Source organism: Bidens hawaiensis, unplaced genomic scaffold, assembly GCF_021521415.1.
Source record: "Bidens hawaiensis isolate Kalapana, Puna unplaced genomic scaffold, B.hawaiensis_p1.1 tig00004283_1, whole genome shotgun sequence".
Lineage (NCBI taxonomy): Eukaryota > Viridiplantae > Streptophyta > Magnoliopsida > Asterales > Asteraceae > Bidens > Bidens hawaiensis.
This window is the reverse complement of record NW_027491258.1, coordinates 577280-601752: the sequence shown is the minus strand read 5'-3', so window position 1 is coordinate 601752 and position 24473 is coordinate 577280. Positions and strand designations below refer to the sequence as shown.

Here is a 24473-nt window from a genome sequence, read left to right as displayed (position 1 = left end):
TTGTATTGACACCGAAAATTTAGGATGGCGACCAGAACGCTCGCATTCGACTACTTAAAGTATTGACATGTATAACACGATTTGTGTCCTAGAAAATGAGCACTATAATCCAACCATCCCAGGTAAGTAAATCACCTTCGATTCTTGGAATCTTTTTGTCAAATAGTCGTTTTATCTCGTTTAGTATGATGGATACAAACCCAATATAAACGCAAACTTTAAGGGATTTGAAACAACGGGATCCAAGTTAATCTTGTAATCCATAAAACACAATGAAAATCTACGAAAGTGTGTGTATGTGAACATTTATGATATTGGTGAAAGTGTGTGTATGTGAACATTTATGATATTGGTGAATTTTAAACAAGTTTATAAATTAAATGCGATATGAACAATCAAAATAGAGTAAACACGTATAAGCACACGTATAGGACCCTAAGCATAACAATACTAGGTCGTTACATCTAACCACCTATCCTGTTGTCATGGCTCTAATACCAATTTGTCACACCTCGACCAAAGGCGGCGGTACATGCCGAGGTGTAACGATTGCCCATAAGCACATGAAACTAATTAAAGCGACAATATTTAACAAACTCATTTCATTTCACAACATCGAAAATGTCACATAACAAATATTCATAACAAGATATCATAAAATATAGCAAATCAAATATTGTTCATTTTACTAATATCCTAGAGGACTTGACAATGTTTTCTCCACAAGCTCGAGTCAACCAAGATGCAAACTTGTAAAATTTCATAAAATAAAGTTTATCAACACAAAGGTTGGTGAACAATTCATAAGTTTGAGCATATAAGTATATAATAAGAAAAAGTCACAAAACTCGTATACGAAACAATAAATAAAAGCAATAATTTGTATAAAATCGCTAATAGAATTACGTTAGCGACACCTAGCTATAAGGGGATGCCAAATAGTCGAGGATTTTATAGTTATAGTTAATTGCATTACGTTAACGACACCTTGCTATAAGGGGTTGCCAAATAGACTAGGATTTTATAGTTCCACCAACCAAAAGCGATAAACACATAAGCATATAACCATAGAACACCAAATCGAACAATTATTTAAGTAAAATATACAATAACGTTTGTGGTTTAAGATTCAAGTATAAAGCATTTAGTTGAATAAGTATGAAATGTCACCCCTAAAACAAAAGATAGAAACGGGGTATGATAGTACTCACGTTCAAGTAATAAACTTGAAAGATGATAATTTTAAGATTTGCTGGAACGACGGGTTTAACGAACAAAGCCTAAAAGGAAAGAAGTCTCGGATTTAGAAAGGCTGTCTTGAAAGTGTTTAAATAAAATAAATGTTAAGAAATGTAAACAATTAAAGTTCAAGGGTACCTATTTAAGAACTTATAATAATAACCCTTTAAAAATGTAAGTTTGCTCGAAACCGGGTTAAAGTATCTAACCTTAATATTTACTCAACATATTTTAAGTAATAAGGTGGGTAAATGCAAGAATGCAAGTCCCTTTGGAATAAAGATACTAAAACGGGTTTTAACGAGTGTTCAGGTTGTTGATTCGGGTCTTGACAATTGGTCAAACCTAAAGTCAACTTTACAAAATATAAAATGTTATGAGACAACTCATAAAAATCCAATAATACTTAACCAAGTATGTAGATCTATGGTTTTAGAACTAACAACGTACGTTAAGCGAGTGTTCGGTTTTGTCTTTCCATACTTTGTTATGAGATCAAGTTGGATCCAAAATTTTCAAGTACTTAAGAAAATAATTAAAATCAGTCTGTAAACTATTTTTAAAGAAATATACAAGTCTTGATAGCTAAAAACACACTTGTGTGTCTTAAGCGAGTAAAAGTCAGTTTAGTTCAGTTTGGTTCGGTTTCCATCTCACAATAAGTTCATAAATGGTTTCCACATGCCCAAATATCCAAGAACTTGTATAATAATGTACAAATGAAAATACTTAAGTTTTACACAAGTTAACAATAAACTCTTTAAACAAAAGTTCGGTTTTGGTTCGGATCTAGTTTTGGGTTAAGGCCGAGGTTAGAATCTACAATCCCATAACCATTGAACTCATAAAAATGATTTTAGAAATTAGATATAACATTAAACATGTTTAAATAATTATTTAACAAAAACAAGTAAACAAAGTTCAGTTTACGGTTTGGAGCTAGTTACGGTTAAACCGTGTTTAGACTCTTCAAACCCATAACCATGGAACTTGTAAATAAACTAAAATGAGCAGAAGTTAACCATGGTTAGTATGTATGAAAAAGTTATATAAGTATGTATATATATCAAGAACACGAAGTCCTCCATGAAGCCTTGAATTACAAGGTCCGAAACCTCACCTATCGGAATCGGAAAAACAACTACCAAAGGTAACAAGGGGTGTATATTATATATATGTTGTACCACCATATTCAAGTATTATTAAGACTATATAAGTTAATTAGAATGAAAGATTAAACTCAGTTTGACTTTTGGAAGTCAAACCTTCAAGAACACATAAATAAACAACCTTGAATCTATGGAGTTTGAGAGAGAATTTGTAGTTGTAGCAGGGAAAATGAGGGGAAATTGTGGTGTATATATAGGTTAATGTTGGTGGTCTAATATGGGTGTGAGATACAAGAGTTTTCATGCAATCAAAACAAGACACAAACAAACAAATTAACGGGCTGCTGCAGCTGCAGCCGTCGCGCCACGCGACGCCCTATGGTCTCCCCCATCGCGTAGCGCGATGGGGGTGGTGGCTAGTGGTTTCCAAACTTTCAAATATGGCAGATTTAGCCCCTGTAGTTTGTTTTAAGTGATTTTAACGCGTTTTAAGGACCGAAAAGGATGTTTTCAAGACCCAACAAGTGTAAAACAATATTGTAACATAAAATCCATCATTTTGATTATATCCAAGGTTTCGGTTTACAAAACAGGTCGGTTTACATGTCAAACGAATACAATCGAGACCCGAATTTGACGAATGTCACATGAGGCTATGCCTCAACCTCAAAATATTTTTATTTATTTAATTAGTAGATTGCCTTTTATTTTTGAGAAATTTCTTAAGAATTCCCTAGTGTTGTTTTTACTCCTTCACCTTAAGGCCAGGTAGTGTGACAAGTCATGTAGTTACTGTAACGGGGAGAGAACTGTGAGTCTGGCTCTCGCAAAACAATTATGAGAACCCAAGGTAAGACGCTATTCCTTATCTGAAGGATAACCTGACCACAGTGCTCGAGCTTATTGGCTAAAGCGGGACACAAGTGTCCTACGACAGACCCCTTAAGTGGTCAAACGTAACCACATTAGTGGTTTCATTCCTTATTTTTTTAAACGGTGGTTCGTGGCTAAATTCGGTAATTTTCTGATAATTGTGTTATGTTATTTTAAATGGTTAATTGGGTGAAAAATCCATGGAGCCCATACTATCAATTTCTCAACTTTTTTTAAATATTAGTTTTAAATATTATGTTTTTGTTGGAGCTTAATCATACTTGGTGGTTCACGGGATGCTCCAACTAATCATATTTTTATCTCGTTAGTTTGTTATTTAGTTGGTACATGTAAAATGTCATGTAACGCTCATGGGCCGTCCAACTCTTTTGCATTGATAATTCGTTACTTAGTTGGTATAGTTAAAATGCCATGTAACGCTCATGGGACGTCCGACTCATTTGTTTTGATAACTCATTAGTTAGTTGGTACAGTTAAAATGCCATGGAATGCTTATGGGCCATCCAACATAATTACTTTTATTCGTTATTTCGTTGGCCCATTCAAACTGCAATGGAAATCTCATGTGTGATACCCCGGCTAAAGCGGAATAATAGATTCGACAAATTTGATTCGATTCGATTCAAATTCAGAAACAACTCATTCAAAATTCGATTCGAAAATGAAGTGCGAATCGATTTCGAATCGGTTCGAATTCATTTAAAAATATATTTTAATTTCAAAGTCATTATAAATTTGAGTTTTTTAACAACCAAAAGTACAAGTCTATAAAATAAATAAATCATTTAAAGTTATAACATCCTAAGTATTCAAAATTGTAACGCCAAATTACATTAATTATTAACCGAAATGATGAACTTTCTATTTGTAATCTCTATAATTCAAAAGATTTATTTAGTTTATCTTTTTAAATGTATGTATATATATAATAAAAATAAAATGTATAATTTGAATTTGAATTTCGAATCGAATACGAATTTATGATTATAAGTTCGTATTTGATTCGAAATTCGATTACTAAAATCGAGTTCGAACCGAATCGAATTCGAATGACAGAATATCGAATTCGAACCGTCAAATTCGAATGCGAGCCGAATCGAATTTCGAGTTATTCGAGTCCGATTCGAATACTGACTATTAAGTGACAATATTACCATTAATTAATTCAAACAACAAGCACAAGTTTGGAAGTAAAAGAAATACACATATGTCCATTTGTTTGAATATCCTAAGTACTAATGTCTTCTTCTCGTATTATCTTCTAATAGATGTGCATGTAGCATATATATAAAATAAAGTCAACTAAATGAATAGTTGGTGAGTTCACACAAGTTTTGATATAAGTACATAAAAACCATACAATTCCATAAACATGTGTAAATGAGCAAGTAAAGTCCTTTCCAGTTGAGATTGTGCACCAACGTAGTCGGATAATGAGGCCCTTTTCCATTCATAACAACCAATGTCTTGAGCGCAAAGGGGGCATATGATCATACTATATTGAGGTAATCCATGTGCAAGTAATTTTGAGCAAGTAACAAGTAAACACACAAGTCCATGTAGCGAATTATAGTTTGTAATAAAGAATAAACAAAATTATAATTTGGATAGGATATATATGCTACCCCCAAAAGTAGTAAAAAGGTAAAAATGGGGTGTGAGAAACTCACCTTTGAGATTGAAGACAACTTGAAATAATAACAGAAAACGCGTTTAAGGAAATTGAAACGATCGAACCTCGCAAACTATAATTAAAAAGGATATACAAAATTTAAAGACTAACTATCGGGATTATAAAAGTTAAATAATATTAGTTTTAGGAATTACGCATTAATTTAATATCCATATCATTAACTTATAGCAAATGGGGACTTGTGTAACACCCTTGGCAAACACAACATCGTCCCACTCTTAGGCTATCCCACATCGGCCGTGGACAAGAGAGATCACTGGTTCATAAGTAATGTCATGCCTCTTCAATCACCAACGCATTTTGGGCAACCAAAAGCAAATCCGTGAGCTCTTCGTGGGCAGAGCGGACAATATTGGTGGTGCGAGGGCCGGATGTTACAGTTGGTATCAAAGCCACTCTTGTGCCGTTCGGGATGTTGGGACACGCCTCATCGAGGACGATGAGTCCAAAGGGGGGTTGTCTGTAACACCCTTGGCAAACACAACATCGTCCCACTCTTAGGTTATCCCACATAGGCCGTGGACAAGAGAGATCACTGGTTCATAAGTAATGTCCTGCCTCTTCAATCATCAACGCGTTTTGGGCAACCAAAAACAAATCCGTGAGCTCTTCGTGGGCAGAGCGGACAATATTGGTGGTGCGAGGGCCGGATGTTACAGTTGGTATCAAAGCCACTCTTGTGCCGTTCGGGATGTTGGGACACGCCTCATCGAGGACGATGAGTCCAAGGGGGGTTGTCTGTAACACTCTTGGCAAACACAACATCGTCCCACTCTTAGGCTATCCCACATCGGCCATGGACAAGAGAGATCACTGGTTCATAAGTAATGTCCTGCTTCTTCAATCATCAACGCGTTTTGGGCAACCAAAAAACAAATCCGTGAGCTCTTCGTGGGCAGAGCGGACAATATTGGTGGTGCGAGGGCCGGATGTTACAACTTGGGGATTTTTAATTAGTTTAACAAAAATGAATAAAGTTTATGATTTGCAGATAAATCATTATAACTTATTAATATAAGATTAAATAACAATATTAATAACAATATATGATTAAACGTTTTTTTCCAAGTAACATAATTAATTAATTTACTAATTAATTAACTTTAAATGTTTTGCATGAATTCTTTTAAATAAATTAAAAATATTAGTTTATGTTGAAAAAATAAACAATAATTAGTTTACTCAGTTATTAATTTAAAGATATGAAGTTTGTTATATCAATTGCAAAATATTTTAAATAATTTTTATTACAAATCATCTTAATTAAAAGAAAGTTTATAAGTTTATGATAATCAACAAATCATAAGATTTAGATAAATACATATTCATGTGTCACACCCCCATCTTAGGCCTAGGCGTGTGACTCAATAGTTGGTACCACATTTGTAAATAAATCAGAGTTACGTTTGTTAGCGGAAGACTTTATAAAATATAAGGATTAAAGTTGTAAAATATTTACATTACAAAAGTCGAGACAAAAGTCCGATTGGGTTTACTTGTTTATATGTTTTACAAAACCCCCATATTTTAATATTTACACAAAATTATCCGAGCCATCGGATTCTTGAGCCTTCGTCCTTTAGCTCTAATCTTAGTTACCTGCAAAATGTTATAAAAATACGTCAGCAACGAATGCTGGTGAACATGCTGACGCGAAAACATTTTCTTTTACTTTGCTACCCCTCGAGGGTTACGCGTGCCTCGGCCCATCTTGCCTTAGGAATAACAAAGTTAAAACACTATCATTATAAACTCGAGTCTCTACCTAGGTCACCCCAGCAAGACACCGCAGCGTCCTGATGTACTTAGGTACCATAAATATACACAAGGTCATTCTCACTCGAACATACTTTGGTTCGACCCATCGTGGCTGGAGGTCGTGACTAGGCGTGGTGCGATGTGCCCACCGCATTTTACCACATATGTAAGGATCCAGACAAACGTATACTACAGCCTGAGGGCTAGACTTTTACTTATTCATAATGTTTTTAGAGACACTTAGTCTCATGTAAAGTTTTACACATAACACGTTTATTTATTTGAAAACAAGTTTGTAAAAGTGGGGCGTATTCACCTTTGATCGGGATCGGTTTCCAACACCGTCCTTGCGTACTTTTTCTTGTTATCTCGCACCTATTACGAGTATAACTTTTATTAGTCGGATATACAGTCCGGCTTAAGACTTTTAGTCTTATTATCTCGATGAACTTTTAGTTCAATAATCTTTTACTTTAAAACCTTTAGTTTTAAAAGCAATATTTATAAACTTTTAGTTTATTATAAAAACCCGACGTTTCTTCATTTCTAAGAAACGTATTCTTTTTATTTTATTATTTAAGAATATCCTTATTACTTAAATAATATTCACAGCAAAGAATATATATATATATATATATATATATATATATATATATATATATATATAATCACACACATATATATATACCTACTTTTTTATATTTCTTTCTTTTCTTTTCTTTGTTGTATAATTTCTTTTTCATAAGCATCGAGTATAATTCCGACTTAGGGCATTAAGCCTTTATAATATTTTATTATTATTTTAGTCGGGTAGTAAGTCTTACCTTTTCTCGGCTTATAATTCCCTAAATACTCGAGCAGCACTTCTACGCCGCTTAGTCCTTCCAACACTCGCCTTGATCGCCACTTCACTTCGGCACGCAAATCGAGACACCCAATCTTCTTGGCACGCACTTAGAGACAATAGTCAGTTTGTAAAAACAGCACCACCTTCTTGTTCGGAACGTCGTCGGGGAGTGGTATGAATATCAAGGTATGGCACGTTTATCGAGGAATCGAGGCACGGTTTTCGAGGTGGATCGTTGGCACGAATTTCGAGGCTGAGAGAGATGTTTAGAGAGAGGATTGAGAGCTGAGTTTGGTGTGAAATGGTGAATGCCCGGACCTGCTATTTATAGACAATATTTTGGATCCTATCGCGATACGCGATAGGCTTCTTGTCACCCATCGCGTAGCGTGATCTAGCTTCGCACAGTCACAACGTAGGTCTGCTACGTGTTGCTACGTGGCAGATGGTGTGCCACGTGTTAACACGTGGCGGACGATGTGCCACGTGTTGCCACGCGTCGGGGACACGTGGCCAGAGGTGTGCCACGTGTGGACGCGTGGCAGTCTTGTGCCAGAGGTGTCAGGCCACGTCATCGCGATACTGGATGACGTAGGTTCAACCAGCGATCGCGTATCGCTGTTGACCCTTCCAGAAGGTTTGACCAAGCCCCTTCGCGATACGCGATGGCTTGTCCTTTCTCCCCATCGCGTAGCGCGATAGCACAAGAAAATAGATTTTTCATTTTTAACCTTGGAGTTTGGATTTGGCAGAATTAGTCTCTTAACTTTGGTAAGTTGACATTTTTGGCCCGAAATTTCGTGATGTTACATCCTCCCCACCTTGAAATAAATCTCGTCCTCGAGATTGCTTCCCGAGAATAAGTGGGGGTATTTCTTTATCATTTCAGACTCGAGTTCCCAAGTATACTCGGGTCCTCGTCGGGAATCCCATTTTACTTTCACTATTTTCAAAGTTCGTCCTTTGAGCTTCTTAAGTTTTGAATCCTCGACTTGAATTGGGCGTTCAATAAATTTTAAGTTCTCATTAATTTCAACATCTTTTAACGACATCGCAAGAGATTCATCGGCTAAACATTTACGCAGATTCGAGATATGGAATACATCGTGTATCCGTTGTATTTCCTCGGGTAGTCGCAATCGATATGCGACGGTACCAATTCGTTCAAGTACCTCGAAGGGTCCAACGAATTGAGGACTTAACTTTCCTTTCTTGCCGAAGCGAACGACGCCTTTCCATGGCGAGACTTTCAAAAGAACTTTATCACCGACACTAAACTCTAACGGCTTACGACGGACATCGGCGTAATTCTTTTGGCGATCACATGCCGTCTTAAGTCGTTCGCAGATTTGGATAACTTTGTCGGTGGTTTCTTGGACTATCTCGGGTCCATATAATTGATTATCTCCAGTTTCAAACCAAAACACGGGCGTTCTACACTTTCGACCATACAACGCCTCAAATGGTGCGGCTCGAATACTTGCATGATAACTATTGTTATACGAAAATTCCATTAGGGGTAAGTGGTCGTCCCAACTTCCACCTAAGTCTATCACGCAAGCTCGGAGTATATCTTCCAACATTTGGATTGTCCTTTCGCTTTGCCCATCGGTTTGCGGATGATAGGCAGTGCTAAGGTTTAATTTTGTACCAAGCGCTTGTTGGAAGCTATTCCAGAAATGAGACGTGAAACGACTGTCTCGATCAGAAATAATGGACAACGATACCCCATGTAGGGCCACAATATTGTTAACATAGATACGAGCTAATTTGTCCATTGAGTAAGACTCATTGATGGGTATAAAGTGTGTATACTTTGTTAATCGATCCACAATTACCCAGATTGCATTATGTTGTCGAGTCGTTTTAGGGAGTTTAGTAATGAAATCCATAGTAATCAACTCCCACTTCCATATAGGAAGTTCGGGTTCCTGAAGCAATCCCGAAGGCTTTGGTGTTCAGCCTTGACTTTTAAACACGTTAAATATTTCGCCACATGCGAAGCGACATCTCTCTTCATTCCATTCCACCAATAGTTCGCTTTAAGGTTATGATACATTTTGTCGCTCCCGGGATGCATCGTATATTTAGACTTATGGGCTTCATTTAAGATCTTCTTACGTAATCCTCCAACAATTGGTACCCAAATTCGGTTTCCCATTCTAAGAATGCCATCATCACCTTTGATTAACGAGTCAATGGTGCCATTACATTTTTCATCACAGATTTGGTTCTCGTTGATCGCTTGAGTTTGAGCGGATTTGATTTGGTCAACAAGATCGATTTGAAGTTCTAGCCTTAACGCTCGGACTCTTTTTAGATTTTCGTGCTCTTTATGACTTAAGGCATCAGCCACAACGTTGGCTTTACCTTCATGATAAACTATTTCGCATTCATAGTCGTTAAGAGTCTCCATCCAACGTCGTTGGCGCATGTTGAGCTCCTTTTGATCAAAGATGTGCTTTAAGCTCTTATGATCAATGTACACAGTGAATCTTACTCCATAGAGATAGTGTCTCCATATCTTAAGTGCGAATATTATGGCGCCTAACTCTAGATCGTGAGTCGTATAGTTCTTCTTGTGCACCTTGAGTTGACAAGAGGCGTAAGCGATTACTTTCTTTCGTTGCATCAATACGCATCCCAAGACGGAATGGGACGCATCGCAAAAGACGACGAAGTCTTCAATACCTTCTGGCAAGGCCAGTATGGGAGCTTGGGTAAGCCTTTGTTTAAGTATATCGAACGCCTCTTGTTGCTTTGTTCCCCATTCGTATTTGACGTTCTTTCGAGTCAAGGAGGTTAGGGGAACAGCGATTCGTGAAAAGTTCTCAATGAACCTTCGATAATAGCTGGCCAATCACAAGAAGCTTCAAATCTCGGTTGGCGACTTTGGGATCTCCCACTTAGATATAGCTTCAATCTTAGCGAGGTCTACTTGAATACCATTGACGTTAATAATATGATCAAGAAATTGCACCTCGTGCAACTAGAACTCGCATTTCGTGAACTTGGCGTACAATTTCTCGGTTCTTAGAATTTCAAGTAACGTTCGAAGGTGATTTTCATGATCAACCTTAGTCTTAGAGTAAATTAATATGTCGTCGATGAATACGATTAAAAACTTATCTAAGTAAGGCTTACAGATACGGTTCATCATATCCATGAACGCATTCGGCGCATTAGTAAGTCCAAATGGCATAACGGTGAACTCATAATGGCCGTACCTTGTTCGAAACACGGTCTTTGGAATGTCTTCGGATTGAACCTTAAGTTGGTGATAGCCGGAGCGGAGATCGATCTTGGAAAAGAAGCTAGCACCTTGGAGTTGGTCAAAGAGATCGTCGATTCGAGGAAGTGGATATCGGTTCTTGATGGTAACCTTATTGAGGGCTCAGTAGTCGATGCACATTCGCATGGATCCATCCTTCTTCTTGACAAAAAGTATCGGCGCTCCCCATGGCGATGAACTTGGTCGTATAAATCCTTTCTCGAGAAGCTCATCAAGTTGTTTCTTTAGTTCTTTCATCTCGGTAGGTGCAAGGCGATATGGAGCTTTGGCGATCGGAGCAGTGCCGGGAATGGGATCGATTCTAAATTCTACTTCGTGATCGGGAGGAATGCCGGGGAGTTCGTCGGGAAAGACATCGGCAAAATCGGAAACTACAGGAACGTCTTTGATTTCTTTTGGTTTAGATTCTTCGGTGACGTAGACCATGAATGCTAAGCATCCTTGATTTAAACATTTGTTAGCCTTTATCATTGAGATTAGGCTAACTTGGCCAGTGTCCTTATCCCCTTCAATTCGTATGGTACGTTTGTCCGGGGATTGGAGTTCAATGGTCTTGCTATTGCAAAGGATACGGGCATGGTTGTCGGATAGCCAATCCATAGCCAATACAACATCAAAACCAGCAAGAGTCATGGGCAACAATTGAATAGGTAAAACGTAACCGGCTAATAAGATTTTTCCGTTTTCTAAAGCTTCGAAGATTTTAACAATTTCACCACTAGCGGTCTCGACGCTTAGAGTTTTATTAAGTTTGACTAAGGGTTCGTTTAATAGACTACAAAACTTATAATCTATAAAACTTAAATTGGCTCCTGAATCAAACAAGACTCTAGCATAGACATTGTTAACAAAGAAACGTACCGGTAATGGTTTCCGGTGTGTCGGCCGCTTTCTTTGTATCAAGGACGAACACTCTTGCATTGCCCTTCTTAGACTCACTCTTCTGACCGCTACCACCCGCACCACCAGCCGCGGGTTTATTCTTGGGGCATTCAAAGCTAAGATGTCCCATCTCCTTGCAATTGTAGCAAGTCATCTTCTTCTTCCAGCAATCGGCTGTGGCGTGACCGAATTTGTGACATGACTCACAAGGACGTGGAGTTAGATGGCATCGACCCCTATGGTATTTCTTGCAAGTTTTGCATTGTGGGATGCCGAAGCTGAAGCTAGACCTTAGTTGGTTGACTCCCTTACCCTTGAAACAGGCATTTCCTTCCTTCTTCGTATCTTGCGTCGACACGACCCTCTTATCTTCTTCTTTGTTGCAGATCATTCCGCCCATTAAGTATCCGGCCAACTCCATCGCGTAGTCGGCGGTTTGAGGCAAGTGCAACCTCACCATATCACGAATCTCTCGTGGCAATCCCCATATGTAGCGTGTGACTTTGCTGGATTCTGGGGTAACCAGCTGGGGCACCAAACGACAGTATTCGTGGAATTTGGTATTATACTCACGAAGGTTTGTTCCGACGACCTTGTGAGATAAGAACTTGGTTTGGATTTGGTCTGTTTCATGCATCGGACAGAATTTCGACATTAATAGTTCCTTAAACTTGCTCCATGACAACCCATACATTACTTCCCTTCCTTTACTCATGATTAGTGTGTTCCACCACTCTAGTACTTCGCCTTTGAACATCAGGGCGGAGTATTGAATCTTCTCCTCTTCCGAACACTTGCTCGTGATTACAATCGTCTCCATTTCTTCAAGCCACCTTACAGTCGCGATGGCTCCCTTATCGCCGTGGAATTATTTAGGCCCATAGTACTTGAAGTCCTTGAACATACACCCACCAATCTTGAGCTTTTTAAATTCTTGACGAACGCCTCCATCAGCGTTTGATTCATGTACACTCTCATCTACGTGCGAGGGTCTAGAACGGGGTTTGGAAACAGATTTTCGGGAAGGAATGTTTTGTTTGTCAAGATTGAGACCTAGCCATTGATTCTTCCCTAACGGCATCTTTTATCATCTTTTGAATTCGATCCATAAACTTTTAGGGAATTGGATCTTCTTGTTCTTTTTTGGGTCCCTTTCCTTTTTCTTTTTGTTTTTCGGATACCTTTCGGGAAACCTTAACGTTATTACTTTGTTGAGACATATTATCTTTTGCTTTTTATTCCTTTATATCTAAAATTTTAACGAATGTTCTTTTATTAACACACATTTATTTCAACATTTGTATATACCATACATGGTACATACAAGAATTATTACAACACACACTTATATATATATATATACGGTCATATTCGATGTATATATATATATTCTTATCCATACAACACATTACAAACAAACAACATTACACACATATTCTTCCTTTCTTGAAACACGCCATCACCACCATCATCTCAGTCCTTCAAAAACTTCTTAACAACCCTCGTCAGTTTGTTGCATTTGTGAAGAAGCTTCTCTCCTATCTTCTTCCTCTTTTTCCCTTCTTCAGCCACCTTCTTCCTCCTGTCATCAGTCTCGTGCAACGCGCGATTCAGATGTTCTTCGTATGACTGCGGAATAACGTCGGGGTATCCAAATTGTGGCGGTGGGTCACGGTAACCCAGCGTCACCATCTCGAAATGGTTTCTTGGTTCAGGATACGGAACGTAAGTCTGATCAGATGCAAGGTAGAGGTATGTCTTAGCGGCTTGATTTTGCTCGCGAATCTCATCAACTTGTTCTTGAATTGAAGGAATCCTTACTTGAAATGGCGGGAAGCTTGATGAAGCTTGATTCCTTAGTTGCTCAAGATACTAAACATATGGATCGACAGAACCGTAGCTTGGGTTGTTGGAAGTGAGTGATCCATCAATGGATGTTGATATCTCATTAGGGTTGTCGGGATGCTCTTCTTCCGGTTTGGTTTCTTCCATAGGATCCTCCTCTTCGTCCTCCATAGGCTCTTCCTCCTCGTCCATATACTGAATGGCTTCGTTGATTATTGTGGGTATCTTGAAACTCTCGTAAGGCGTCGACACCCTCATTCTTGGTTTGCGGGATAATCCTTCACCATTGTTTGGTTGTGAGTTGACTTCATGAGCGGTAGAGCTTCCAGTATGCCACCTTCGCTGGTCGGAGTGGCACTGCATCCAATCGGAGGATGGGGATTTTGGTTCTTCCTTTATGGGTCGGTTTGAAAGGAAGGTATAAGATGGGTGTGCATTTGGAAAATATCTGGTTGGGTAGTATTGTGGTACTTGTGGTGGTTGGTAGGTGGGAATTTCCGAGGGGTGGTATGCTGGTATTTCCGTGGGTTGATACATAGGCATTGTGGGTGGATGATAGCTCGAGTGTCTCGAGGGTTCGATTCTTGGTGGTGGTGGACTATCGGGTAATTTAATTGGGCATTGCTCAGTCCCGGGGAAGTATATCGGTTTGGGTCGTTCAATGTATTGGTCTCGGCTGAAGAAAGCCTCAAAATAATCTTCATTCATGACGTCCTTTGGGAATTGGTAGTATTTTCTTGCTCTTCTTGCTTCACGATCATAATATTCCATTAATTTCTCATAAGACATCTTTGGGTGGTTTAGAATATAGAGAGGGAAAGAAAAGGTTACCAGCCAATCTTATCCCTATTCAAATAAACAAGTAAGATAATTTTCCTATGCTTGGATCGAAGCTTAGGTATTGTTTTATGATACCCAATTCGCTAAGATCGATGGCTCTGATACCAACCTGTCACACCCCCATCTTAGGCCTAGGCGTGTGACTCAATAGTTGGTACCACATTTGTAAATAAATCAGAGTTACGTTTGTTAGCGGAAGACTTTATAAAATATAAGGATTAAAGTTGTAAAATATTTACATTACAAAAGTCGAGACAAAAGTCCGATTGGGTTTACTTGTTTATATGTTTTACAAAACCCCCATATTTTAATATTTACACAAAATTATCCGAGCCATCGGATTCTTGAGCCTTCGTCCTTTAGCTCTAATCTTAGTTACCTGCAAAATGTTATAAAAATACGTCAGCAACGAATGCTGGTGAACATGCTGACGCGAAAACATTTTCTTTTACTTTGCTACCCCTCGAGGGTTACGCGTGCCTCGGCCCATCTTGCCTTAGGAATAACAAAGTTAAAACAATATCATTATAAACTCGAGTCTCTACCTAGGTCACCCCAGCAAGACACCGCAGCGTCCCGACGTACTTAGGTACCATAAATGTACACAAGGTCATTCTCACTCGAACATACTTTGGTTCGGCCCATCGTGGCTGGAGGTCGTGACCAGGCGTGGCGCGATGTGCCCACCGCATTTTACCACATATGTAAGGATCCAGACAAACGTATACTACAGCCTGAGGGCTAGGATTTTACTCTTATTCATAATGTTTTTAGAGACACTTAGTCTCATGTAAAGTTTTACACATAACACGTTTATTTATTTGAAAACAAGTTTGTAAAAGTGAGGAGTATTCACCTTTGATCGGGATCGGTTTCCAACAACGTCCTTGCGTACTTTTTCTTGCTATCTCGCACCTATAGTACGAGTATAACTTTTATTAGTCGGATATACAGTCCGGCTTAAGACCTTTAGTCTTATTATCTCGATGAACCTTTAGTTCAATAATCTTTTACTTTAAAACCTTTAGTTTTAAAAGCAATATTTATAAACCTTTAGTTTATTATAAAAACCCGACGTTTCTTCATTTCTAAGAAACGTATTCTTTTTCTTTTATTATTTAAAAATATCCTTATTACTTAAATAATATTCACAACAAAGAATTATATATATATATATATATATATAATCACACACACATAATTTCTTTATTATTTATAAAGACTTAGGGCATTAAGCCTTTATAATATTTTATTATTATTTTAGTCGGGTAGTAAGCCTTACCTTTTCTCGGCTTATAATTCCCTAGATACTCGAGCAGCACTTCTACGCCGCTTAGTCCTTCCAACACTCGCCTTGATCGCCACTTCACTTCGGCACGCAAATCGAGACACCCAATCTTCTTGGCACACACTTCGAGACAATCGCCGGGTTGTAAAAACAGCACCACCTTCTTGTTCGGAACGTCGTCGGGGAGTGGTACGAATATCGAGGTATGGCACATTTATCGAGGAATCGGGGCACGGTTTTCGAGGTGGATCGTTGGCACGAATTTCGAGGCTTAGAGAGATGTTTAGAGAGAGGATTGAGAGCTGAGTTTGGTGTGAAATGGTGAATGCCCGGACCTGCTATTTATAGAAAATATTTTGGATCCTATCGCGATACGCGATAGGCTTCTTGTCACCCATCGCGTAGCGTGATGTAGCTTCGCACAGTCACAATGTAGGTCTGCCACGTGTTGCTACGTGGCAGATGGTGTGCCACGTGTTAACACGTGGCGGACGATGTGCCACATGTTGCCACGCGTCGGGGACACGTGGCGAGAGGTGTGCCACGTGTGGACGCGTGGCAGTCTTGTGCCAGAGGTGTCAGGCCACGTCATCGCGATACGCGATGACGTAGGTTCAACCAGCGATCGAGTATCGCTGTTGACCCTTCCAGAAGGTTTGACCAAGCCCCTTCGCGATACGCGATGGCTTGTCCTTTATCCCCATCGCGGCGCGATAGGACAAGAAAATAGATTTTTCATTTTTAACCTTGGAGTTTGGATTTTGCATAATTAGTCCCTTAACTTTCGAATGTTGACATTTTTGGCCCGAAATTTCCGTGATGTTACATCATGCTTGTTCTTGCAAAATAACTAGGTTTGATCCAAGATTTAGAAAAATCAAAGTGTTTATCTTAGATATCCATGATCATAATGATTCTTAAAACCAAAATATAAGATTTCTATGATAAAAGTAACAAGATAATGAAGAACAACTTGTGATTAAGTATGAACATTCAAGATAAATATAAAAAAAAGCTATAATATGCATGAAATGGTAAAAACTTACTTTTTATTGCTCTTAAACTTAAGAAAATAATGTATTAAGGTGTGAAAAAGATGGAGTATTAGACCTCCTTTTATAGTGAATTTTTAGAGTTGTTATGTCTTATGAAATTTATAAAAATTAATCATATTTAATGTAACTAAAACACAAATTAGAAGTAGTTTAATGGGGCATTCAAAAGGTTTAACTATTTTAATAATTTTTATTTATTAATAAATTTTATTTAATTAAAACATTCACTAGTTTTTATTAGTTAAGTAACATATGAAAAGATAATAATAATAATAATAATAATAATAATAATAATAATAATAAAAGTAGTAGTAGTAGTTAAATAATAATTCTAGTTATTTGAATGAGACATGTACATAAATATTTGATCTTGATTATGAATGTTTTAAACGAGTATGTAATACTACAAGGGTGGTGAAAAGTATAATTGTATAAAAATGATCACATAAAATACATTAATGAAAACTGAGATTAATTAATAATATTATAAAAATATATAAATTTTAATGGAAACAAAACTGAAAATTTAAAACAGGTCGCGTTTTCGGTTTTGTAAATTAACGAATGTTACATCATGGGAGGCCTACACACAAAATATGTTTCGTTAGTTGATTGTAAAGTTAAGTTAATCAAATAAATTTTAACTTTTAAACTAACCTGATCTCCTCATCTAGTTATCAAACATTGATCGCATTATTTACATCACCTCATAAATATTTACACAACTAACCCTTTATCTTACAATCATTTACCTTTGTTCCTAGTAGAATGTCTTCTCTAAGAAACTCCCGTCGTCATCAACGCTCATCTGGTTCTCATGACTGCTGTCTGGCTGCCAGGATCACCAAAGAGTTTGTTGTTGCTATGCCTAGTATCATGACCCAGATCCAGAGCCTCAACTCGAATGGTTCTGCTACATCTGCTTCTCCGAACAACTTTGACTTTAAGAACTTTTTGAGTACTAAACCTACCTCGATTCATGGGGAGGAAAATGCCACCAAACCCCAGTAATGGTTCGAGAAAATAGAGAATGTGTTTATCCATTGTGAATGCCCGGACGCCAAACAGACTAAGTTCGTCTCGAGCGTTTTCTAGGATCGAGCTATCACTTACTGCTCCGAGCGTTTTCAACTTTCAATATTGCATGATTGTACCTTGTGAGCTGTGAACAATCGGTTCACGCCCTAGCATTTTATGCACGAATCCGAAAGCTCTGCTTTTACAAGGTAAGGCATTGTGTCATCGTGTAAAGTTTCTAATATCGTGATTATCGTTATAATTATTGGGTTTATACTAATTTAAATATGCTACATTGTATTTAACCTAGGTGTTTAATACCAAGAAGCACTCCTTTATTATAAACTTACAATGTCATATTCGAGTTTTTGTACAGCATCCGGAAAATGCCACCAAACCCCAGTAATGGTTCGAGAAAATAGAGAATGTGTTTATCCATTGTGAATGTCCGGACGCCAAACAGACTAAGTTCGTCTCGAGCGTTTTCGAGGATCGAGGTATCACTTGCTGCTCCGAGCGTTTTCACCTTTTAATATTGCATGATTGTACCTTGTGAGCTGTGAACAATCAGTTCACGCCCTAACATTTCCGCCTTAGGTTGGTGTGTGACAATACCCTCTCTGATCGATAGAAACTTTTATGCACGAATCCGAAAGCTCTGCTTGTACAAGGTAAGGCATTGTGCCATCGTGTAAAGTTTCTAATCTCGTGATTATCGTTATAATTATTGGGTTTATACCAATTTAAATATGCTACATTGTGTTTAATCTAGGTGTTTAATACCAAGAAGCACTCCTTTATTATAAACTTACAAAGGTGAGATTCGAGTTTTTGTACAACTCACATTTACGTGAGATCACTGGTTATCCACTACTGTCATGTTGATTTTTAAAACCTAATAAACTCATGACAGATAATCCAAATGCTTTCAAAATGTTTCAAAAGAATTTTAGTTACATTACAGTGATTAAGTCTCTTTAGACTTACGGGATGGCTAGTACTAGTATTGTGGGGGGGGGGGGGGGGTTATATACAAGGCTTGTCTATTGGGCTATTAAACGTTACTTATTGGACAAATGTTAGCCAATAAGTAATATGACCACAATCATAGATACGATCGAGTGACATCTTAATGTTGTAATTGTAAGATGTGACATTTACATGTGAATGCTCTCACCATTAATCAACTTTGATCAAATAATTTTAAATATGTTTCAGGTGCCTTGTTAGAGACAAATGAATGATGTATGCGGGCTTCCAGCTTAAATAAGTGGCTTGTCACTAGAATAAAAAAACGTGTTTTGTAAATTAGGGTATCCTTATAAAACTTATGTTTGTATAAAAATGGATTTTATTCCCAGTTTATGAAATAAGAATCATGGTATTTTTATAACTCTGGTTATTTTTCCTAACTACGATCCTGATGAAATATTCCGTTACAAATTTATTTTAATAAACATCGATACCGCCACTCAATGTTCACGGCTCCCCGCCTGGGGTATAGGGGTCGAGGGCTGCGACAGAAAACAAAGAAAAGTGAGAAAAAAACAAATGAATGAAGAGAAACAACTACTATTGGCACAACAAAAGGAACAAAAAAGGGAAAATATTTTGCGTTCCTCACGAAAGACACCCTACATCTACTGATGGAGGACTGACTTATATTGGAGGTGCTGAAAGAATCAACTGTGTCAAATATCAATAAAATAGGCACTTTTATATTTTTATTTATTAATTTCCGTTATTGTAGTTTTTTTTAATTCGAAACTTGGTTTGTATTTTTATAAGTAATATTTATGTTAGATTTTTGTTGCATTTTAATAAGAAACCAAAAATAAAAATAAAAAAAGAAATATAAAAACAATGATTAGGAAATAATTGTGTGCTAGTTATTAAATCATAATGCGCTAGTTAAGGGATTGGCTAGTTAAAGTGCGACGCCTATATGGCAGTGACTTGACACTGATATGACGTTTAACTAACTAAATTAGTTAGTTAAACCATAACAAATAGCCTAAGTGGTCCTCACCTTGCTAACACCCGGGGTGTACTAATCAATGAACCCTGGATACCCATGCTCTTTTCTAACAAAATCAACCAAGTATAACCGATCATATCATGATATTAATTGAGTTATATCTTTCTCTCTGTTGTTTTTTTCCTCAATCAAAGGACATATATTTTCTCTTTTTTTATCATTAAATGACAAATTATTAAGAATGGTACTCATATTTTCCAAAATAAGAAAAAAATTTTGATTTAAATGACAAATAATTAAGATTGGTAATCATATTTTCCAAAAAAAAAAAAAAAAGTTATGATTCATCCTCTGCTTCAATAGCTGTCTCCACTTCATCAGAATTCTGATCACCAAATCTTCCAAAAATGTTTATCCCCAAAAAATTGAATACCTTCACTTCTATTAAACACATGTAATACAAGTGATTTTAACATAGTTAATTAATTATTAATAAATAATAATCAAATTAACACAAAATTAAAAATCCATTGACCGTGTTCAACCTTGAAAAACCACTCACAATCCAATCCAATCCAAACCCAGAGCCAAGCTTTAGAAATCTGCTTGAGCTTGACTGACTGTCTGACTAGCTGAGTAGGCGACTCAACAAACACGAGTCAACCTATTTAAAAACAAAACAAAACAAAACTAAACCCATTTTCTCTTTCTTGTTCGGTTACACACTTACACTTGACTTGTTCCAGCAAAGGCAGAACACAATCCAGCAAATTAAAGGTACTTCGCCAGTTCATCCCATCTTATTATAATCATTTAAGGCTTTCTAACTCCATCTTTTTGTCTTCTTATTCAATCACTTAACAGTCTACAGATCAATCACTATGAGCAGCAACCAAGAAGAAGGTCAATTCAACATGTCCGATCTCACCTCCACTTTACCTGCTTCCACCACCGGTACGTGTTTGTTACTTGTATCTTTTTAATCCATCTGTTGGTTTTTAATATTTCATCTGAATTTTGATTGTTTTGTAGGTCTAAGTGCTGAGGATCGTGCTGGTCTTGTTAATGTTCTCAAGGTTTGTTTGAATTGATCTGTTGATTGATTTGATTGGTTTTGTTTTCAGGTTTCGGTTAATACTTTGATTTGTTTTTGTGTGCAGAGTAAGCTTAATGATTTGACTGGGCAGCATCCGGATTTCTTGGACACGCTTTCGGCTAATGTTCGGCAGCGTGTTGGTGTTCTTAAGGAACTTCAGGTCTTGAATTTGTACTATTTGTTTATTAGGCTGAGTTTATTCGATTGATTTCAAATTCAGTCATGTGTTATTCTGCTTTTAGTTCTCACTTCAATAACCTAAGCTTCAAGTTTTCAACAATGTTTATTTGTACTTAATTCTAATTCCCTTTTGAGTTGAGTGATAGTAGGGCTGTTTACGAGCCGAAGTGAGCGACGTCTTGATTGTGCTTGGCACATTTACAAACTGAAACTAGCCGATCGGCTCATTTACAAACCGAGCCAAAATCGAGCGAGCATTTTTCGAGGCATTACTTGTTTCCTTTTCCCGTTTGAATTTTGTATAAGAAACAAGTTTGAAGTTGATATAATGCACATGAAAATAAATTAGTAGCTTTTAGACAAACTTGTATATCTATAAGAAAGAAATTTGAAGTTGGAGTAGCGTAGATAAAAAAAAGACTTCTGGTATCCCGAAAACTTGAAGCGAGCAAATGAAACTAATAGAGTGAGGGAAATTTTGAAAGGACTAAAAAAATTTATATATATGATTCGAGTAAAACGAACCGAGCCGAACCGAGCGTACATATATTTGCTCGTGCTTGGCTTGCTTTAAAACCGAATCGATCAGTTTGTTTACGATTCGAGCCAAAATCAAACGAGCATTTTTTAAGCGAGCGTCGAGCGGTTTGGACAGCCTTAGGTGATAGTAGACAATTTTGCAAATGAATTTGAGTAATGAAAACAAGTTTAAATTTATGATCAATGCACCAAAATAGAAAATTAGTTTCTAACACTTTGTTCATACAGAGTCAACACGATGAGCTGGAGGCCAAGTATCTTGAAGAGAAAGCAGCACTGGAGGCAAAATACTTAAAGCTGTACGAGCCACTGTATACTAAGGTATCCATAATCTTCATACCTTCTGACACTAAACACGTAATCGGTACAAATTTCTATACATCAATGATTATTAATTTGTAATTCTTGGTATAAAGTATTAGGCATATTCATAACAAAGTTTAAACCAATTAGTATCGATAACGGTTTCTTTATCTGGTTGATTATTCATCTTCATGCTCTTAATCACTTGCAGAGATATGAGATAGTAAACGGTCTGACTGAAGTTGAAGGAGTATCGAGTGATAATACGGCGGATAAGGAAAATAATGAGTCAACAAAAGGTACCTTTTCCAGTTACAAGTTTTCCCTTTTACTTCTGTTTTGATCAATATTTAAGCCTGAGTGCACTTATGTTATATGTAAAGGTGTGCCGAATTTCTGGCTTACTGCAATGAAGTCCAATGAAGTGCTAGCTGATGAGGTGATTGAATAACCCACAATCGTTTTCACGCACACAAACATATATATTTTTTATCGGTTAAATTCTTTCTTTGTTGATTTAGATTTCCGAGTCTGATGAAGGAGCTCTTCAGTATCTCAAAGATATTAAGTGGTGTAGAATTGATGGTGCCAAAGGATTCAAGCTTGAACTATATTTTAATCCCAATCCTTACTTTAAGAACTCTGTACTAACGAAAACGTATGAGATGATTAATGAGGAGGAACATATTTTAGAGAAAGCAATAGGGTATGATGTGCTATTTTTTTAAACTTTTCTTTTTGGAAAATTTGTTTCTTCATTGTTGTTTTAATAATCATGGAAATTTGTAGGACGGAGATTGAATGGTTTCCGGGGAAGAATTTGACACAAAAGGTTTTGAGGAAGAAAACTAAGAAGGGGTCAAGAAGCGTTAAGCCACCGATTACTAAAACCGAAATCTGTGAAAGCTTTTTTAATTTCTTTAATCCACCACAAATCCCTGATGATGAAGAAGAAATTGATGAGGATACAGTAAGTTTTGCATTGTTTGATACATTAATTATCACAAATTATTATTATCAAGATTTTTAAGAAAATGGTTTGATTACTTACTATACTTCTTGTCCATGATGTTTAACAGGCTGAGCTGCTTCAGAATCAGATGGAACATGATTATGACATTGGGTGGGTATTTTCGTTTGTTCGGTTTCATAATTAAATGAATTTGTAGCAACAGTTTCAAAAATTTCACATGTTCTATTTCAGGTCAACCATTCGAGACAAAATCATTCCTCATGCCGTCTCTTGGTTCACTGGTGAGGCTGCTCAGAACGATGAATATGAAATTGAAGATGACGACGATGAAGAAGATGATGACGATGAAGATGATGATGTGGACGACAATGATGACGATGATGATGAAGACGATGATGAGGATGTAAACAATAAAAAGAAGGTAAATATTCACTCATTAAATGTTTTCAGTTTTACAATTTACATACACGTTAACGCTATTGTTCATACGTCTATCCTTTTGTAAATGCAGTGAAGAATTTGAGTGGAAAAACCAAGTTTAAATCAGCATCCAGCTTGGACATGGGTTCTTGATGTGGGTATGTGTTTGATGTCTGATATTGCAGTGAGTCTTGAGTGAGTGATACATGTGTGCAGTTGTCAATTTTTGCTCCAGTTTCTTGTTTGATTCATGACATGCCTAATCATTATTGTGTACATTTTTTTTCTTCCGATAAATTCTTGTGTGTATAATGGATGCGGATATAAGTATGTCCGTTTACATCAATATTGTGTTTGCATGTCGTCTCTTATTTGATTAAACAAGTTAAAACATATTGATAACTCATTGTCATTGGTCTGATATTGAATTATTGTGTACATTGCATTGATGTCTGCTCCTGTGAAACTTATTATTTTACTTCCAACTGTTTCATTATATATGTTATGTTATCTACAATTAGAGCATGGCCAACTATTATGGAATCTAGATTTTGGTAAGAGCTCATGGTCAACTTTTAGGCTGATCAGCTTGGACAATATGTATGAGAAATTGAGAACCATTAACTTCAAATGAACTAATGAAGTTTTCTTGGTTTGAAAATTAGCCTGCAGTGTTGAATGGGCAGTTATGTCATGGATTTAGTTGCAGCCTTTTATTATACATCGTCTCTCCATGTTCATCGACATCAACCTTGGTTTCTTCTTCAATCGAGAATCTGGGCATTGGAATCATGTTGTACCTCTAACGTCTGCCTCGATCAGTTGTAGAACACTGTTAATTAAGGGTTCAATTAATAGAGATATATAATGCCTCTACGAAAGTTTGATTCATTTCAACAATAAATCTTTTATTAGTTGAAAGTTAACTTTCCAAGCAATTCATGTTTTTGATTCTTAATTCATTTGTCTTTTGAGTTAAATAAATTTTAATTCATTTTTAAAAATAATACCAAACCAGACACAAGTAAAATTAGCTTTAAACGTCCAATATATCAACACACACACAATAAGGAACATGGTTTTGGTTTTATATGTTACATAGAACACCAAATGGTGTCACCAAACACTCGCATGCTTCAAAAAACTTGATTCCTTGGATCAACCCTACTCAAGTTTTTGTCAAACACAAAGAATGTAAGTTCGAGGATTCAAACAAAAACAATT

At 37.0% G+C, this 24473-nt stretch overlaps 1 protein-coding gene across 1 annotated transcript; it reads left to right on the top strand.

Annotated features, from left to right (window-relative positions):
• Positions 1 to 20424: 20424 nt before the first annotated feature.
• Positions 20425 to 23617, top strand: LOC143626142 (nucleosome assembly protein 1;1-like). The gene is made up of 12 exons (XM_077096305.1): positions 20425 to 20514; positions 20602 to 20691; positions 20770 to 20813; positions 20898 to 20993; positions 21782 to 21874; positions 22068 to 22155; positions 22240 to 22295; positions 22378 to 22562; positions 22646 to 22826; positions 22936 to 22979; positions 23061 to 23250; positions 23341 to 23617. Exons 2-12 carry the CDS (start codon positions 20619 to 20621, stop codon positions 23341 to 23343), a joined length of 1053 nt encoding a protein of 350 aa, XP_076952420.1. The 5' UTR covers positions 20425 to 20514; positions 20602 to 20618; the 3' UTR covers positions 23344 to 23617.
• The last annotated feature ends 856 nt before the right edge of the window (positions 23618 to 24473 follow it).

What these genes read in the sequence shown, in the direction of transcription:
- LOC143626142 (XM_077096305.1), top strand. Translation starts at nt 20,619, where the DNA reads ATGAGCAGCAACCAAGAAGAAGGTCAATTCAACATGTCCGATCTCACC. An exon ending in ATGAAGTGCTAGCTGATGAG is followed by an intron (nt 22,296 to 22,377) that starts GTGATTGAATAA and finishes TTGTTGATTTAG; the next exon opens with ATTTCCGAGTCTGATGAAGG. An exon ending in AAGAAATTGATGAGGATACA is followed by an intron (nt 22,827 to 22,935) that starts GTAAGTTTTGCA and finishes GATGTTTAACAG; the next exon opens with GCTGAGCTGCTTCAGAATCA.